This window comes from Triticum urartu, chromosome 7A, assembly GCF_056163025.1.
Source record: "Triticum urartu cultivar PI428250 chromosome 7A, HENAU_Tu73, whole genome shotgun sequence".
NCBI classification, from domain to species: domain Eukaryota; kingdom Viridiplantae; phylum Streptophyta; class Magnoliopsida; order Poales; family Poaceae; genus Triticum; species Triticum urartu.
Window position 1 is genome coordinate 117,269,541 of NC_141879.1, and position 20,559 is coordinate 117,290,099.

A 20,559-nucleotide genomic window follows, 5' to 3' on the forward strand; every position below is an offset into this window, starting at 1 on the left:
CATGAGTGAAAGACAACCGTAGCAAGCAAGCTCCCCCAACTGCCATGGCATCGGAAGATTGTGGCCTGTGTGGGTCCGACGGCTCCTCTCGTAGTCTTGCATCATTTGCAAGCCTTATCAGTTGTCACTTGTCACCACTCCCACTCTGACTGACCCCTATAAATCAGCCACCAACAGTCCAAAACTTTGCTTTCCGTCGCCATCTCGCTCTGCACTGCTCGCCTCTTCCACCTCCCCAAACAACACCCTCCCCACCTCACCAAGCGTGCGTGCTGCTGCTGCTGCGGTGGTTTGGCTGCTTCCTCCTCCTCCTCCTCCTTGTCATCTTCTCCCTTTGCTTGCCTGTGTTGCTTGGCGTGGCTGAGCTGAGCTGAGAGCACGGGTAGGGCTTGCTTCCTCGCTTGGGCACCCGGAGTGTCACTGTCTGTCTCTGCGTTTCTTCTTTCCTCTGTCTCGCTTGGTCCTTTTGGCCTTTTGCTTTCCCAGCCTCTTCCCTTCCTCAATAGTGATGGAGGAGCTGCGGCGGGTTCGTTCCTGAAGGCCTCTCCTCCCATCTTGTCACCGCCGGTGTGCCGGAATCCAAATCCACCTAGAGTTTTTCCCTCTCTTGTTCCCGGAGTATTTTTCGGGTCCCCTAGCTTTCCCTTCTGTTGTGTTCAGGTGGTGTCCCCTTTCTTCTTACTCTTAATTAGCCGCCATTAGCTTCTCAGAGTTTTTGTCTTTAGGGTTAAATAGGAGTTGCTAGTTCACAAGCAGTTGTTAGGTTACTCTGAATTGGGACGATTTCGGATGCTTTTGGACGCCATGATGATGGAGGCCAGGAAGGGGTTAATGGAGAGGGACCAGTTCCCCGCCGGCATGCGGGTCCTCGCCGTCGACGATGACCCCGTGTGCCTCAAGGTTCTGGAGGTCCTCCTACGCCGCTGCCAGTATCATGGTCAGAGCCTGCTTGCACTTCATTGTGTGTATTTTTTTAAGAAACTTCATTCTGTTGCAAGTCATATTACCTGCAGCTAGTTAATTGTATTTTCACTTATCACTCATCTGATGTTACTTTATGCTGTTCCAGTCTTCCAGAGAGTTTGCATTGGTAATTACTATTGCTTAAATGCTTCTGTGGTTGCAAGAGTTCCCACTTGCAGATTGGAGAGTGTAAAAACAATCTGCCATGTTCTGAAATGCATATCACAGACATAAATTTTACAGATGTTTTAACACTCTTGCAACGCAATGCGATATATCTTAGCTATTATGCATCCTCTGCTTTCAAGTTTCAACAATTGTAAATCTGATATAAGAGCACATGCTGTCTCTTTAACAGTGACAACCACCAACCAGGCTGCTACTGCACTGAGGCTGTTAAGGGAGAACAAGGACATGTTTGATCTGGTCATCAGCGACGTCCACATGCCCGACATGGACGGCTTCAAGCTCCTCGAGCTCGTGGGGCTCGAAATGGATCTCCCTGTCATCAGTAAGCCCACAACTTCCTTTATTGATTTTTTGGTACTTTGTTGTTGAGTAATGCATGTGTTAGAATATGGATGGATGCTAATGATATACCATTCAACTCGGCGTAGTGTTATCGGTGAACGGAGAGACAAAAACTGTACTGAAGGGGATAACTCATGGTGCCTGTGACTATCTCCTAAAACCCGTTCGCATCGAAGAGCTCCGGAACGTGTGGCAGCACGTTGTGAGGAGAAAATTCTGCAACCGTGAGCCGAACAATCTTGATTTCTGCAAAGAGATCAGTTGGGACTCGTACCACCGGCTCGGCCAGGCGACCTGTGACAGGTCGTCTGACCAAAGCAACAGGGCCAGCAAGAAGAGGAAGGAGCCGCACTGCGAGGAGGAAGATGAAGGCGAGGACAACGACGATGCCTCGGCGGCGTCGAAAAAGCCGAGGGTGGTGTGGTCAGTGGAGCTGCACCGGAAGTTCGTAGCTGCCGTCAACCAGCTCGGGATCGACAGTAAGAAAGAAAAAACACCTCCCAACGTTGCCTTTTGCTTTATGTTAAATGTTCTTGCAGGCTACAGCAAACCCATTTATGCTTGTGTCCTTCTCTCTCGCTGATTGTTGCAGAGGCTGTACCTAAAAGAATACTCGAGCTTATGAACGTGGAGAAGCTCACCAGGGAAAATGTTGCGAGTCATCTGCAGGTACGCCAGCACGGCATTTACTTCCATCACCACCTTTAGCTCTAGCTATTGGATTGTTATCTCTTCCATTCATGATTCATGAGCCTGTGATGCACAGAGAGAAAACTTTTGCAGAACTTTTGATAAAATTGTCTGCAAAGTGGCCTTGTTTTCCTGTGTTAAAATTAAGAGGGCTAACAAACAACCGTTAATTGCGGAGCAAAGTAGAGCAGAGCTTAATTTGGTATTATGGCTTGGAAACAAAACATAAATGGTATTTTGGTATACATACAACTGTTATATTTAGTATAGATACAACTGTTATTTGTGCCACCCTTTTTAACAAACTAGAGGAATACCCCGCGCGTTGCTGCGAGAATTTGTATAAAATAAATACTGCGCTGAAAAATAATCTAGCTAATGTCTTTACGGTTTTTCCTGTAGCATGGTAATTTTCTTATCAACATTTTAAAAATAAATAAATGTGTATCTCTCTGAGTAAGTCCAAACTGAAGCAAAATAAAACAAAATATGATGCATGCGATATTTTCTTTCATGGAGCATCGGAGTGTGAGTTGCATGCATCAAATTTCTTTTGGGTTATTAAAGCAAACCTTGCACGTTCTGCATGCATGCTTCGGTTACTGCATGCGCTTGGTGGAGGAGCTCTCAACCTGTGTAGATCCAATGGCTATTGTAGATAGATCTTGTATATCCAATGGCTAAATTAATTTGAGTGATGTGGCGCAAGGAGAAGGCAGAGAATTCTTTATAGTGGGGGCTAGCTATTTAGGTATAGTAGATATGTTAACATGCTCTGGTGTCCATTCAAAATGAGTTCAGCTGGTCTGGAGACAAAACATATGAAAGAAACATTCTGTTCAGCTATACTGAATCTTTCAGGAAACCTGAAAAAGGAGATATCTAATGTGAATAGCAGCTTGCTCATATTATTCCTCCCCACTAGTAGATCGGATCTGACATAAATTAGTATGTACTGCTGTACAAGTTTAATGCAGTATTTCGGTAGTACAGCTGTACAAGTTCAATGTAGCATTTTGGTATGTACTGCTGTACAAGTTTAGGCCCTGTTTGATAGCAGAGTATTTTCTAAGTATTATGAGAATACTACAGTTTTTTAGATTACCATAATTTTTTTTACAACGGGCTGTTTGGTTGCCACTAAAAACTGTGATTTTAATACTGTGGTATTTACCAAACCAAGGTTTTTTCTCTGCATAAAAAAAAGACCTCTGGACCTCTTTTTTTTTAAAACAGAGCAGCTGTAGAAAAAAAAGGGAAAGCATCGCTATCTTTTCCCTCGCTATTCGCATCAATTCCCCTTCGCTTCCATGTCATCGTTGCCACCGCCATGTTGTTGCTGGAGTTTTCTCCCTCAGCGGCAAAATTGTAGTAGGCGTCGCATGGCTTGCCGCTGCTACCTAGAGGCCATGGCATGTTTGTGCATGGTGCTGCAATAGATCGCAGCTGCCTGGATGCATGGATTTCTGCGTTCTTATGCATGATACAACCAGCCAGCTAGAGCAGCGCTGCTCTTACGCCGGTCTGGATGCAATGCCAATGGCTAGCCAGCTAACATCTAGAAAACATGCTTGTATGCAGTGCTAACAGCTAGTCAGCTAATGTTACGTCATTGTACCAAACAGGTCCTCTGTATCACGAATACTTCAAAATACTCTGTTATGTCAAAACTGTAGTATTGTGTACCTACTCAGTTTTTATAATACTTTGCTATCAAACAGGGCTAGTTTGGCTACATTGTTTCAGTTTTGTAAACCAGCTAGAAGGAAAAAAAATAGAAGGAAGACACTGACACAGCCCAGTGGCTTATCTAGCCCAATGGGCCAGGGTGGGCCAGCTGTAAAATTGTTCATTGTCCACCCTCTAGATCCGCCCCTGCCGCCGTGTCCAGCTTACTAAACTATGTTTACCTCAAAAAAAAACTAAACTATGTAAACCGTGCTGTACACCTTTTTTTAATATATTTTAAAAATAAAAATGCAAAAGCTATGAAAAGTTATTAACAAGCCTACATTAAAAGTTAAGAAAATTCGTCAGATGTTAATATATACTGTAGTGCTTTTATGTAGCAGTTCCGCAAGAATTTCGATGCCAAACCAGAGAGTGGTTATCTCTGATTATAGGTCTTATTTTCTAGAACTCTTATGATTATACTATATCTCATGCATGAAACATATGCGATTGTGATCTGCGATTGACTTTATATGTGCCAATGCAGAAGTACAGGCTATACCTCAGACGGCTAAGTGCTGTGGCATCACAACAAGCCAGCATTGCTGCTGCTTTTGGAGGCAGAGACCCCTTCTTGCACATGGGAGCATTTGAAGGACTTCATAGTTATCATCAACCCTTTGGCCCTTCTGCTGCTCCTCCATCTTTCAATCCGCATGGACTGCTGAGTGGTGCTGGTGCAACAACATTTGGGCTTCAGGACCTTGCTTCTCCCAAGGGAATTCACTGTGCTGGCAACAATGGCGAAGTAAGCTTACAAGGCAATAAACACGCAGACTTGACGCAAGGCTTGACCGCATCATCATTTGGGCAGCCCCGGCTCCAGCAGGAGTGGATTCATCAAGAAACCAATGATCTGTGCTCTGTCTTTTCTGGGGGTGCTCTGGCCAACACTATGCGTGGCACATTCCAGAGAATTACAAGCAGTTCACTGCCACCAGAAGATCTTTTGGAGTGCACTCCACATATCAAAGTTGGAGCCCATCCATCAGTAGGAATACAAAATGCAAGTTCAGGATTGCTTGAAAGGTCTCAGCAGGGTGCTCTTCCAGTTGGTGATGGATTTTCTGTCGACAAGTTACCGTTGCACATCTCGTTCGATGGTGCTATCGCGACAAAGCTGGATGCTAGCTTTGTCACTGAAGAACAAGGGATGGACCAAAAGGGGATATTTTCAGAAAGAATGACTGTTGGTGTTTGCCCTTCTGAGAGCCTCATAGCAGCCAGCAGCGGCAGATGTGGAGCTAGTTCTTCTGGTAGTACAAGGCTGCTCCCTCCTCATGATACCGACAGACATTCGAAATACCTCCAGTTTGGAGTTGCAAGCAACTCTAGACATAGAATGGATGGTGGAATGAGACAAGACCAAAGACTGAACAATGGTGATTTTAGCTACGATGGTGGTGCCATTGTGCCTGAACAGACTGATGTGTATGATTTGGGAATTTCAAAGCTGCAGGGTCAGGGTGCGTTAAATTCTAGCAGCTGCAACTTTGATGGCCTTCTCAATTCCATAGTAAAAGTGGTAAGAACCTATAATATGCTTGAACTTTTATCGCTTTTTCCGCTCAAAATTTCACTGTTTCTGTTAGTCCATCTTTCCTTTCAAATCATTTGTACGGAACTAAGCCCAGTAACCTAGTAGTACAATCCTAGAATCTCAATGGTGATTTTTCTGAACCCATTTTCTGATTTCAACACAGGAGAACCGACATGTCATGACGATACTCCCCCTCTAGCAACCTCCACAGACCTGGGCAAGCCATATCCGACCTGCCAAGAGAGCCTAGCCTACGGGGGATGCCTCAGGAGGATAGATGATCGCCTTCGGAGCCAACGACCAGACCATATATCTGAACGGAGCCGTCGTGCCTAGTGTGAAAGCCCGCGGAAGGAAGAAGGGTGGACACGATCCGGGCCGGCCGGTCCCGGTCCGAGCCATCGTTTGGATCGGCCGGCTGCGGTCCGAACCAGACCGGACCGAGATCATGAAGGTCCTGATTTCAGGGACTGGACCGGCGGCGGCCAAGCCCGGGCCGGACCGAGCGGACCGGCCAACGACCATCGGCGAGGTGTGCGACGTGCGCGGGTGCTGTAGCAAGATGGGCGACATGCGAGAGAGCCGGCGGCAAGGTGGGACTCGGCGATGTGTGCGCGTTTGTTATCCATGATGAGCCTGCACATATGTTCATTAGCAGTTTTTCGTATTGCATGCAAGTAATGTAGAGCGTGTATGAGGCCACGATTTTCTGTTTGCGGGCCTTGCCGGGATTAGAGGATCAAACCTGGCGTGGAGTTCTTCCTCAAATGGCGCCATGATTTTCGGATCAAACCGTGTTTTCCTCCTATATTTGGTTTCCTGCTCGACTGAATAAAAGAAAACTGCAACGTGGGGTGATGGCCCATGATTATAGGAAGTAGGCGCTATTATATCTACTCCTTGTCTTTCAAAAAATACTTTGCCTGATTAGTCGGACTGACGTCGGAGTCCCACGCGGAATTGTCTGGAAACCCAGCGGTTCAAAGCTCGTCTCCTTCGTCGGATCGATGTCGCCGCGTGGCACTACTCCGGCGGGCTGCATAGTGCCTAGCCCGACTATTTAAGACGAACGCCAGCACCGAAACCCTACCCCTCCACACTTTTCTCTGCCCGTACGTCGCAGCCGCCGCTTTCCACTCCCTGTCCGCCATCACTAGTAGGCATGCCCCCACACCGTTGGATAAGGGACTACCCATTTCTAACGCCAGAGCGCCGGCTATAGCTCCTTGAGCAGATCCGGGCAAGGCGCGAAGCCTGGATCACTGAGAGACTACCTCCGGATGCAGTGGATCCAAAGGAGTTAGAGTAGGAGGAGGATGCTGAGAGGAGGATATGGGAGACGCCAGGGGCACGGATCTGCAGGTGGAGCAGCAAGCCATCATCGATTCGTTCCGCTCGGAGTCGGATGCGGAGGCCAGACGCTGTCGCCCATAGGAGATGAAGGTGCAGCATGCCGCGGAGGAGGAGTAGATGCTCGCCTACATGGATGAGGTCGAGCAGGAGGAGATGAGCTGGAGCCCTCCTACATGCCCGACACCGACGTCGTGGACATCCCCGACGACGAAGATTAGCTAGGGTAGTATGTAGTATGTGGTTTTTTTTGACATGCATTGTATGGATCTAGAGGTTAAAATATAAAAGACTCAAATGCAGAGTAGCTAATTTGAGGTATGGTCAGTCACTGTCTATGGACGTGTCCAATCATGTCGGCGGGTGTTTGAGGAATCGGATTTGTAAAGTCCGAATGTGAATGCTCTGAGTCCGCGCTCGACGATCCCGCATTTGGCAAACGGCATCCTGCCTAGATTGTCCTGTCGTGTCGCCCCGACGACCCTCGAAACCAGCGCCGCGTAGCTGGCGCCTGGCTGCCGCTGCGGCCTGCATGCCGCAGTCACAGTGCAATAACGTGCGTACGAGCTGGCTGGTCCCATACATATCACCTTGTTGGCAGGTCAGGAGGATCCGAGCAAATTGCTCCCAAGTTATTACGAGAAGTCAGGTAGTGGGTGCATACATACCCCGGCTCCCAAGGTAAAAACATCCGTCTGTACTGTATCAATGATCAGACGAATGCAGTGTATCCCGTCTACTGCGGCACGTATGGAGCATCTGCGGGTAGGAGCGGGAAGGGCGGGGTGAAAAACCACGCTGAAAGCGCCTGTATACGCGCGCGCTGCCTACTACCAGGTGTAAATGGTGGCAAGATCTCCGGTGGAGATCGCATGGTCCTCTGGATCCGATGCATATGGCGCCCGTCATCCTGCCGCCGCCATGAATGCCGGCGCAGGTAGGGCAGCCAAGGTCGTCCGAGGGGCCGACGCCGGCCGCCATTACGTACCATTCTTCGCGTCATCCATGATGTCATGTCACATCTCAATGTAGTAGGTAGAGTACGTGCACGACCGCTGCTTCATGTCGCTCCCCCAATGTCTCGTAGGAGGACACAAGTACGTGCCATAACGATGCATGCACGCCGTACGTACTGATGACATCGTTACCGTGTGCTACTTCTTTCTTACTGTACTGAAACCCTGGCCAGTGTCCAACACTTTTGAAATTCATGCATGACCAACGCTCGCTTCGTTGTATACTTGGATTCATACATCAAGAGCTTTTCTCATCATTGTGTTTTTCTGCAGGATTATCACCGTTGTTTTACAAGTACCAAAAAAGAGTACCCAATTAACAAGCAGTGCATGGACATAGTCACATAGAGAGCGAATGCTCACCCTGCCAACGATGGGAGGAAGACCAAACGGCAGGATGCCGACTTGATGATGACAATGATGAAGACTGGGGGCGGATGGGTAATATTGCAACGTTCGGCTGTTGAAGTGTTAGAGAAAAGTATTCTACACTGTGATCACACAACTTGTTCTCATATGTGTTGTTTGGTCACACAAGTTCAAAATTGAAATGACCTAGTCACATGACTGCAAAGCGAGCACACGAGGTCACGTATTATGCTATTGCTTTGCCAAGTTATGTGGCCAAACGCACCATAATATTTAGCTTGTGTGATCAAAGTACTCGCAACACAAGTTGCGTGCAGTTGTTAGTGCAATAAACTCTTAATAAGAGAAAGAAAGGAGAAGGGGAAGGAGGTGGCTTCAGTGAGTCGATCTGGAAGACGTGGAAAGAATGGATAGGTGGAGTGGCGGCGACACCGCTCAAGAGGAGGAAGACCAAGCTGCTTTGAAGAAATGTGTACGACCTGCGGCGGCAGTGGCGGATCCACAGTTGGTCATGGGTGTACATGTGAGTAAGAATTTCTAAAATATTATGTACCATTAATGAAGATGTGGGGTAATAAACCCTACACAAAAAAACCGTTGCACCACAAAACATCTCGAAAAACATAGTCAATACTTGAGCAACATGCCAATTTTCTGCAGCGATTAGTTGTGTTTCATAATATGCGTTAACAAAATCCCACGAAAGTATCTTTGTCCAGGAGAAGTGACTTAATCATCATAGACAAAGTTGAGTCACTTATTTTGAAACGGAGGGAGTACTTACTAGATGACCCGTTGCGCCTTTGACGCAAACACCAATTGAAGTGAAGAAGCCAAGAAACTTATGAACAACATATTTTATGAATGATCCACAAAGGGAAAAAAATAATAAATGCAACTGATAATTTAGGTGAACTATTTGAAGAATATTTTTGTGAATTGTCTGCAAGTCATTTTTTATTTCATATTATGTCTATATTTGCCAGCAATTCTTGGTTGTCTCTCTATACTCGGCCCGCATTGATCGTGGAATCCCCCTTTGACTTCTCAATAGAGCGTCCGACTCCCAACAATCCCCTCACCCCCACGCGGCACGACTATGTCCGGGGCATTCGAGAATGACATGTTGAAATCTGATCATAAATAACAATGACCATGACATCAGGTGAGAACCAAATGTTGCCATGCCGACCAAGGTAACACCAAACCAGACGAACTCAGCAAAAGGACCCTCACCCAAACAGACCGCGAACCAACCTCCCCAATGACTTCCTAGCCTTCCACCGACAACACCAAAAGTGGTCGGAACCCAGTATTGTAAGCAAGGACCCCCACCGTCATGACGACAGATCAGGAGATGTGCCCGACATAATCCAAGCCGGCACGTGCCAACAGTCGAATAAGGCTCCAAGGTACTTCACATGGCTCCTAGTTTGATACAAGTGATGAATACGAAAATAATGAATAAAACCCGAGCTATTCAACACTTGCTAAAATTGCTACTGAGCAACAACTTGTTATGGAAATGATTAAAAAATTAATTGATAAGACTAAAGATCTATTTGTCGAGGAAATGGAACTAAATCAAACTTTTACTAATGAATTTCGAATTCTTCATTCAATGTTTGACAAACTCTCCAGTCATCATGATGCCGTGTCAGCTGATCCTGAATGGCCCACTTATGATTTCTGTTAGGACCGAGAGTATATCGACCAGAGGGGGGGGCTGAATGGGAGATTAAAATTTTCTTTCGAAAGCTTTGAACCTAATCCCACTCATAGCAGCGGGACAGAGTAACGAAGGAAATGGACTAAATCAATCTTCTTCGTCATAGGCATATATATATGCATTGATGAAAGCATTGACAACAGTACGAGCTTGATAAATCACAGGTTTAACTAAGATGCGAGTAATGCAACATGCAAACAGATGTAGTAGAATGAGACACAACATGGTATGTACTGATACAAAAACTATGGACAGATATCTCAAGTGAATATGAGAGATAGGGTGGTACCGAGTGAAAACAGGTGAAGACAATGAAACAGGGTGATCACAAAGTCACAAGATGATATCAGACAGAAAGAAATGATCGAGTAATCTATCGGCATAGGGCATGAACAATAACTATTGAAGGAAATGTAGTAGAGTAAATTGAACCAGTGGTGCTCAATGGCGACGAGATTTGGTAGACCAGTTCACCCTTCTGCCAAAGGGTTACGTTTGGTCGGAGGGGCTGTGACTTAACACGGAAGATAATCTCTTTTCACCTTATTATCCTTCAACGCAGAGCTGATCAGACTCACGTTGATTTCACTCGTGTTAGATCCTTATCGGTGATCTCCAAGCCTTCAGTCGACCTTCGCGAACCACAGTCACTCTTGGTTGCTGAAGATCAGGCTTGGTAAAGACAACAACTCTTCAACACTCAAAGCCGAAACCTACCCGTCTAAAGAGTGCGCAACTCTCAAGAGTAACAGGTACAAGAATTCTCACTCAGAACTACTGTGATGCTAAATCACTGTCTATGCTTGGGCTCTTGGTTTTTCTCTCGGTGGATCTTAAACTCAGATCACTCGGAGAGGGGTTGCTTAAATCAATCTTCTCAGAAATCTCAAGCGAAGCAGCCAACGGACAAAGTTGGAGCGGGGTGGCTATTTATAGCCGCAGCCTTCCCTGATGGGAAAAGACCAAATTAGACATCGGGTTCAGCCAATGGCCAAAAGACACGATTCCAACGGTCGGATCTGAGCACAATGGTAACATTTTTTGCGGAGCAAGAAATGCTAACTCCTCGGTCTGAGGCAAATCTCTCGCAGGGAAGAAGATCACAGTCTCTTGCAGGCAAGTATTTGCTCGGGGCACAAAGATATTTCCCTCTCATCTTTCATAGGTTATAGCTAAGCATCACAATAGATCTAAGCATCGAGAACCTATACTCCTCTTAATAGTACAGAGGTCCTATGAGTTGAAAGAATGAAAGAAGAGAAACCAAATGAATACTACGTCTTCACTTTGTCTTCGACTTCCATTGCTGCAGTGAATTTCTTCGGATGACAGTACCAAATCAACAACTTTGCTTCAGTAGTAAAGCTTCGAGGGGTCGATTTCTTCACATCAATCTTCTCGACTCTATTCCTTCAACAAATATAGCTCGTTCTTCTCTGCAACGCAGATATACTTCGGTGAAGTTCCTCGAACTCAGCACTGAAGACATCATTCTCTTCGGTCGTTTATGAACTCTTTCTCTCTGTATGCACTAGCAAACAAATTAGTCCATACATGTTTTTGTCAACAATCTCCAAAACACAAGGTAGGCAGATATTGTGTGACGCCCCCGATTCAATCGTACACTAATCATACACGCAAATGTGTATGATCAAGATCAGGGACTCACGGGAAGATATCACAACACAACTCTACAAATAAAATAAGTCATACAAGCATCATATTACAAGCCAGGGCCCTCGAGGGCTCGAATACAAGAGCTCGATCATAGACGAGTCAGTGGAAGCAACAATATCTGAGTACAGACATAAGTTAAACAAGTTTGCCTTAAGAAGGCTAACACAAACTGGGATACAAATCGAAAGAGGCGCATGCCTCCTGCCTGGGATCCTCCTAAACTACTCCTGGTCGTCATCTGCGGCCTGCACGTAGTAGTAGGAACCTCCTGTGTAGTAGGAGTCGTCGTCGACGGTGGCATCTGGCTCCTGGACTCCATCGTATGGTCGCAACAATCGGGTATAGGAAAGGGGGAAAAGGGGGAGCAAAGCAACCGTGAGTACTCATCCAAAGTACTCGCAAGCAAGGAGCTACACTACATATGTATGCATTGGTATCAAATGAAAAAGGGGTTTTATATGTGGACTAAACTGCAGAATGGCAGAATAAGAGGGGGATAGCTAGTCCTATCGAAGACTACGCTTCTGGTAACCTCCATCTTGCAGCAGAAGAAGAGAGTAAAAGGTAAGTTCACCAAGTAACATCGCATAGCATAATCCTAACCGATGATCCTCCCCTCGTCGCCCTGTGAGAGAGCGATCACCAGTTGTATCTGGCACTTGGCAGGGTGTGTTTTATTAAGTATCCGGTTCTAGTTGTCATAAGGTCAAGGTACAACTCCAAGTCGTCCTGTTACCGAAGATCACGGCTATTCAAATAGATTAACTTCCCTGTAGGTGTGCACCACATTTCCCAACACGCTCGATCCCCTTTGTCCGGACACACTTCTCTGGGTCATGCCCGGCCTCGGAAGATCAACACGTCGCAGCCCTACCTAGGCACAACAGAGAGGTCAGCACGCCGGTCTAAATCCTATGGCGCAGGGGTCTGGGCCCATCGCCCACTGCACACCTGCACATTGCGAACGCGGCCGGCGAGCAGACCTAGCCTCCCTTATACAAGAGCAGGCATTCCAGTCCAACCCGGCGCGCGTGATGTCTACTACACAACCTTCTTCTTGTAGACGTTGTTGGGCCTCCAAGTGCAGAGGTTTGTAGGAAAGTAGCAAATTTCCCTCAAGTGGATGACCTAAGGTTTATCAATCCGTAGGAGGCGTAGGATGAAGATGGTCTCTCTCAAGCAACCCTGCAACCAAATAACAAAGAGTCTCTTGTGTCCCCAACACACCCAATACAATGGTAAATTGTATAGATGCACTAGTTCAGCGAAGAGATGGTGATACAAGTGCAATATGCATGGTAGATAAAGGTATTTGTAATATGAAAATATAAAAACAGCAAGGTAACTAATGATAAAAGTGAGTGTAAACGGTATTGCAATGCGTTGAAACAAGGCCTAGGGTTCATACTTTCGCCAGTGTAAGTTCCCTCAACAATAATATCATAATTGGATCACATAACTATCCCTCAACATGCAACAAAGAGTCACTCCAAAGTCACTAATAGCGGAGAACGAACGAAGAGATTATGGTAGGGTACGAAACCACCTCAAAGTTATTCTTTCCAATCAATCCATTGGGCTATTCCTATAAGTGTCACAAACAGCCCTAGAGTTCGTACTAGAATAACACCTTAAGACACAAATCAACCAAAACCCTAATGTCACCTAGACACTCCAATGTCACCTCAAGTATCCATGGGTATGATTATACGATATGCGTCACACAATCTCAGATTCATCTATTCAACCAACACAAAGGACCTCAAAGAGTGCCCCAAAGTTTCTACCGGAGAATCACGACGAAAACATGTGCCAACCCCTATGCATAGGTTGATGGGCGGAACCCGCAAGTTGATCACCAAAACATACACCAAGTGAATCACGTGATATCCCATTGTCACCATAGATATCCACGGCAAGACATACATCAAGTGTTCTCAAATCTTTAAAGACTCAATCCGATAAGATTACTTCAAAGGGGAAACTCAATTCATTACAAGAGAGTAGAGGGGGAAGAAACATCATAGGGTCCAAATATAATAGCAAAGCTCGTGATACATCAAGATCGTATCATCTCAAGAACACGAGAGAGAGAGAGAGATCAAACACATAGCTATTGGTACATACCCTCAGCCCTGAGGGAGAACTACTCCCTCCTCGTCATGGAGAGCACCGGGATGATGAAGATGGCCACCGGAGAAGGATTGCCCCTTCCAGCAGGGTGCCAGAACGGGTCTAGATTGGTTTTCGGTGGCTACGGAGGCTTCTGGCGGCGGAACTCCCGATCTATTGTGCTCCCCGATGTTTTTAGGGTATATGGAGATATATAGGCGGAAGAAGTACGTCAGGGGGGCCACGAGGGGCCCACAAGGGTGGAGGGCGCGCTCAGGGGGGTGGGCGCGCCCCTGCCTCGTGGCCTCCTCGCAGGTCCCCCGACGTGCACTCCAAGTCTTCTAGGCTTCTTTCCTTTGAAAAATGAGTTCCGTGAAGTTTCAGGTCAATTGGACTCCGTTTGATTTTCCTTTTCTTCGAAACCCTAAAACAGGGTAAAAACAGAAACTGGCACTGGGCTCTGGGTTAATAGGTTAGTCCCAAAAATGATATAAAACTGTATCATAAAGCCCATAAACATTCAAAACAGTAGATAATATATCATGGATCAATAAAAAATTATAGATACGTTGGAGACGTATCAGCATCCCCAAGCTTAATTCCTGCTCGTTCTCGAGTAGGTAAATGATAAAAGAAAGAATTTTTGATGTGGGATGCTAGTTGGCATAATTTCAATGTAATTCTTCTTAATTGTGGTATGAATATTCAGATCCGAAAGATTCAAGACAAAAGTTCATATTGACATAAAAATAATAATACTTCAAGCATACTAACTAAGCAATCATGTCTTCTCAAAATAACATGGCCAAAGAAAGTTCATCCCTACAAAATTATATAGTTTAGTCATGTTTCATTTTCATCACACAAGAATGCTCTCATCATGCACAACCCCGATGACAAGCCAAGCAATTGTTTCATACTTTAGTAATCTCAATCCTATAAACTTTCACGCAATATATGAGCGCGAGCCATGGACATAGCACTATGGGTGGAATAGAATATAATGAGGGGGGTTATGTGGAGAAAAAAAGAGGAGAAAGTCTCACATCAACGAGGCAAATCAATGGGCTATGGAGATGCCCACCGATGATGTTAATGCAAGGAGTAGGGATTACCATGCAACGGATGCACTAGAGCTATAAATTTATGAAAGCTCAACAAAAGAAACTAGTGGGTGTGCATCCAACTTGCTTTCTCACGAAGACCTAGGGCACTTGAGGAGGCCCATTGTTGGAATATACAAGCCAAGTTCTATAATGAAACATTTCCACTAGTATATGAAAGTGATAACATGAGAGACTCCCTACTATGAAGATCATGGTGCTACTTTGAAGCACAAGTGTGGTAAAAGGATAGTAACATTGTCCCTTCTCTCTTTTTCTCTCATTTTTTTGGGCCTTTTCTTTTTTTGGCCTTTTTTTGGGCCTTCTCTTTTTATGGCCTTTCTCCTTCTTTATATTCCTCACTTGGGACAATGCTCTAATAATGATGATCATCACACTTCTATTTATTTACAACTCAATGATTACAACTCGATATTAGAACAAAGATGACTCTATATGAATGCCTCCAGCGGTGTACCGGGATATGCGATGAACCAAGAGTGACATGTATGAAAGAATTATGAACGGTGGCTTTGCCACAAATACTATGTCAACTACATGATCATGCTAAGCAATATGACAATGATGAATGTCTCATGATGGACAGAATGATGGAAAGTTGCATGGCAATATATCTCGGAATGGCTATGGAAATGCCATAATAGGTAGGTATGGTGGCTGTTTTGAGGAAGATATAAGGAGGTTTATGTGTGAAAGAGCATATCATATCACGGGGTTTGGATGCACCGGCAAAGTTTGCGCCAACTCTCAATGTGAGAAAGGGCAATGCACGGTACCGAAGAGGCTAGCAAGGATGGAAGGGTGAGAGTGCGTATAATCCATGGACTCAACATTAGTCATAAAGAACTCACATACTTATTGCAAAAATCTACAAGTCATCAAAAACCTCAGCACTACGCACATGCTCCTAGGGGGATAGATTGATAGGAAAAGACCATCGCTCGTCCCCGACCGCCACTCATAAGGAAGACAATCAAATAACACCTCATGTTTAAAATTTGTTACACAATGTTTACCATATGTGCATGCTACGGGACTTGCAGACTTCAACGCAAGTTTTTCTCAATTTCACAACTACTCAACTAGCACGACTTTTATATTATTACCTCCATATATCAAAACAATCATCAAACATCAAACTTCTCTTAGTATTCAACACACTCATAAGAAAGTTTTATTATTAATCTTGCATACCAAGCATATTAGGATTTTAAGCAAATTACCATGCTATTAAGACTCTCAAAATAATATAAGTGAAGCATGAGATTTCATCTATTTCTTCAAAATAAAACTACCACCATGCTCTAAAAGATATAAGTGAAGCACTAGAGCAAATGACAAACTACTCTGAAAGATATAAGTGAAGATCAATGAGTAGTCGAATAATTATGCAACTATGTGAAGACTCTCTAACATTTAATAATTTCAGATCTTGGTATTTCATTCAAACAGCAAGCAAAACTAAAGAAAATAAAATGACATTCTAAGAATGGCAAACATCATGTGAAGAAGCAAAAACTTAGGATCAACCGATACTAACCGATAGTTGTTGAAGAAGAAAGGTGGGATGCCAACCGGGGCATCCCCAAGCTTAGACGCTTGAGACTTCTTGAAATATTATCTTGGGTTGCCTTGGGCATCCCCAATCTTGAGCTTTTGTGTCTCCTTAATTCCTCTCATATCACGGTCTCCCTAAATCTCAAAAGCTTCATCCACACAAAACTCAACAAGGACTCATGAGATAAGTTAGTATAAACCATTGCAAAAACCTTATCATACTCTACTGTAGCAAATCACTAAAATTATTATTCAACATTTCATACTAAATGCCTTTGCATATTTAATAGTCCTATCCTCAAATAGAATCATTAAAGAAGCAAACATATGCAAACAATGCAAACATAACAGCAATCTGCCTAAACAGGATAGTCTGTAAAGAATGCAGCAGCATCCATACTTCTCTAGCTCAAAAAATTATGAAACAAAATTCCCACTGTAGTAAATTTATCAGAGCTTAATATGCAAAAGGTTTCAACATTTTATCACATTCTGAATTTTCTAGGGAATTATTGCAACAGTGGTAAAATTTCTGTTTTCAAACAGCAACATGTGAACTTCTAAAATAGGCATAGTAAAGGCTATCAATGCCACTTTTATTGAAATAAAAGATGCAAAACATTGTTCTAAATAACAGCAAGCAAATCCTAACAAAATAAATTGACACTCCAAGCAAAACACATATCATGTGGTGAATAAAAATATAGCTCCAAGTAAAGTTACCGATGAATGAAGATGAAAGAGGGGATGCCTTCCGGGGCATCCCCAAGATTAGGCTCTTGGATATCCTTGAATATTACCTTGGGGTGCCTTCGGAATCCCCAAGCTTAGGCTCTTGCCACTCCTTATTCCATAGTCCATCGAATCCTTACCCAAAACTTGAAAACTTCACAACACAAAACTTAACAGAAAACTCATAAGCTCCGTTAGTATAAGAAAATAAATCACCACTTCAAGGTACTGTAATGAACTCATTCTTTATTTATATTGGTATTAAACCTACTGTATTACAACTTATCTATGGTTTATAAACTATTTTACTAGCCATAGATTCATCAAAACAAGTAAACAACACATGAAAAACAGAATCTGTCAAAAACAAAACAGTCTGTAGTAATCTGGATCAAACGTATACTTCTGGAACTCATAAAAATTCTCAAATAAATTGCTGGACCTGAGGAATTTATCTATTAATCATCTGCAAAAAGAATTAACTAAATAGCACTCTCCAAATAAACATGGAAGCAATTCTCGTGAGCGCTAAAGTTTCTGTTTTTTACAGCATGATCAACAAGACTCTCCCCAAGTCTTCCCAAAGGTTCTACTTGGCACAAACACTAATTAAACACATAAAACCACATCTAAAAAGAGGCTAGATGAATTATTTATTACTAAACAGGAACAAAAAGCAAGGAATAAAAATAAAGTTGGGTTGCCTCCCAACAAGCGCCATCGTTTAACGCCCCTAGCTAGGCATGATGATTTCAATGATGCTCACATAAAGGATAAGAATTGCAACATAAAGAGAGCATCATGACGAATATGACTAGCACATTTAAGCCTAACCCTCTTCCTATGCATAGGGATTTTGTGAACAAACAACTTGTGGGAACAAGAGTCAACTAGCATAGGAAGGCAAAACAAGCATAGCTTCAAAACTTTAAGCACATAGAGAGGTAACTTGATATTATTGCAATTCGTACAATCATATATTCCTCCCTCATAATAATTTTCAGTAGCATCATGAATGAATTCAACAATATAACCAGCACCTAAAGCATTCTTTTCATGATCTACAAGCATAGAAATTTTATTACTCTCCACATAAGCAAAATTCTTCTCATTCGGAATAGTGGGAGTATCATAAGAGACTTGAATACTATAAATTGTTTCCACATTAAAAGAGTAATGTTCAGAAAAAGGGTAATCATATGTTGGGGAACGTAGTAATTTCAAAAAAATTCCTACGCACACGCAAGATCATGGTGATGCATAGCAACGAGAGGGGAGAGTGTTGTCCATGTACCCTTGTAGATCGAAAGCGGAAGCGTTAGCACAACGCGGTTGATGTAGTCGTACGTCTTCACGATCCGACCGATCAAGTACCGAACGTACGGCACCTCCGAGTTCAGCACACGTTCAGCCCGATGACGTCCCTCGAACTCCGATCCAGCCAAGTGTTGAGGGAGAGTTTCGTCACCATGACGGCGTGGTGATGATGTTGATGTTCTACCGAAGCAGGGCTTCGCCTAAGCACCGCTACAATATTATCGAGGTGGACTATGGTGGAGGGGGGCACCACACACGGCTAAGAGATCAAGAGATCAATTGTTGTGTCTTTAGGGTGCCCTCTGCCCCCGTATATAAAGGAGTGGAGGAGGGGGAGGGTCGGCCCTCTCTATGGCGCGCCCTAGGGGAGTCCTACTCCCACCGGGAGTAGGATTCCCCCTTTCCTAGTAGAACTAGGAGCCCTTCCAAGTAGTAGGAGTAGGAGGGAAGGAAAGGGAAGGGAAAAGGAGAAGGAAGGAAGGGGGCGCCCCCCCTCCCTAGTCCAACTCGGACCAGCCCATGGGGAGGGGTGCGGCCACCCTTTGAGGCCTTTCTCTCCTTTTCCGTATGGCCCATTAAGGCCTAATACGAATTCCCGTAACTCCCCGGTACTCCAGAAAATACCCGAATCACTCGGAACCTTTCCGATGTCCGAATATAGTCGTCCAATATATCGATCTTTACGTCTCGACCATTTCAAGACTCCTCGTCATGTCCCCGATCTCATCCGGGACTCCGAATTCCTTCGGTACATCAAAACACATAAACTCATGATATAACCGTCATCGAACTTTAAGCGTGCGGACCCTACGGGTTCGTGAACTATGTAGACATGACCGAGACACGTGTATGGTCAATAACCAATAGCGGAACCTGGATGATCATATTGGCTCCTACATATTCTACGAAGATCTTTATCGGTCAAACCGCATAATAACATACGTTGTTCCCTTTTTCATCGGTATGTTACTTGCCCGAGATTCGATCGTCGGTATCTCAATACCTAGTTCAATCTCATTACTGGCAAGTCTCTTTACTCGTTCCGTAACACATCATCCTGCAACTAACTCATTAGTTGCAATGCTTGCAAGGCTTATAGTGATGTGCATTACCGAGTGGGCCCAGAGATACCTCTCCGACAATCGGAGTGACAAATCCTAATCTCGAAATACGCCAACCCAACAAGTACCTTCGGAGACACCTGTAGAGCACCTTTATAATCACCCAGTTACGTTGTGACGTTTGGTAGCACACAAAGTGTTCCTCCGGTAAACGGGAGTTGCATAATCTCATAGTCATAGGAACATGTATAAGTCATGAAGGAAGCAATAGCAACAAACTAAATGATCAAGTGCTATGCTAACAGAATGGGTCAAGTCAATCACATTCTCTAATGATGTGATCCCGTTAATCAAATGACAACTCATGTCTATGGCTACGAAACTTAACCATCTTTGATTCAACGAGCTAGTCAAGTAGAGGCATACTAGTGACATACTGTTTTTCTATGTATTCACACATGTATTATGTTTCTGGTTAATACAATTTTAGCATGAATAATAAACATTTATCATGATATAAGGAAATAAATAATAACTTTATTATTGCCTCTAGGGCATATTTCCTTCATCATAATCATGACAAGTTTTATAAATATAATCACTACTTTTTATAGCATAAGTATCATCATAATAATCATCATAGGTAGGAGGCATGCTATCATCATTATAAATTTGCATATCAAAACTTGGGAGACTAAAAATATAATCTTCATTAAATGTAGTATTCCCAAGCTTGGGACAAACATTAATTATATATTCTCAAAAACATCATCTTCATCAAACATAGCATCCCCAAGCTTGGGCCTTTTCATATCATAAGCATAATCACTCTCATCATTAATAGTATGGATAGCACCAATAGTATAGCAATTATCATATTCTTCCAAGCAAGTGCCAAAAAGATTTTCAAGATCATAAGAAGTATCATTATCTTCCACAACTATATTTTCATGAGGCACAATAGTAATGGGAGCACCATTATTTGGGAGAGATATCTTTTTACCTCTCTTCCTTTTTCTTTTCTTCTTATTCTTCACCACATCATGTGTAGGTTCAATCC

The 20,559-nt window shown here is 43.9% G+C and overlaps 1 protein-coding gene across 2 annotated transcripts; it reads left to right on the forward strand.

Annotated features, from left to right (window-relative positions):
• Positions 1-203: 203 nt before the first annotated feature.
• Positions 204-6,305, forward strand: LOC125521880 (two-component response regulator ORR22). 2 transcript variants are annotated; one of them, XM_048686943.2, is made up of 7 exons: positions 204-660; positions 726-937; positions 1,322-1,474; positions 1,581-1,973; positions 2,087-2,163; positions 4,403-5,440; positions 5,619-6,305. In XM_048686943.2, the coding sequence occupies exons 2-7, from the start codon at positions 790-792 to the stop codon at positions 5,652-5,654; spliced, it is 1,845 nt and encodes a 614-aa protein (XP_048542900.1). In that variant the 5' UTR covers positions 204-660; positions 726-789; the 3' UTR covers positions 5,655-6,305. The 2 variants fall into 2 exon arrangements, with proteins under 2 accessions (XP_048542900.1, XP_048542899.1); XM_048686942.2 differs by having other exon boundaries at positions 204-937.
• Positions 6,306-20,559: the final 14,254 nt, after the last annotated feature.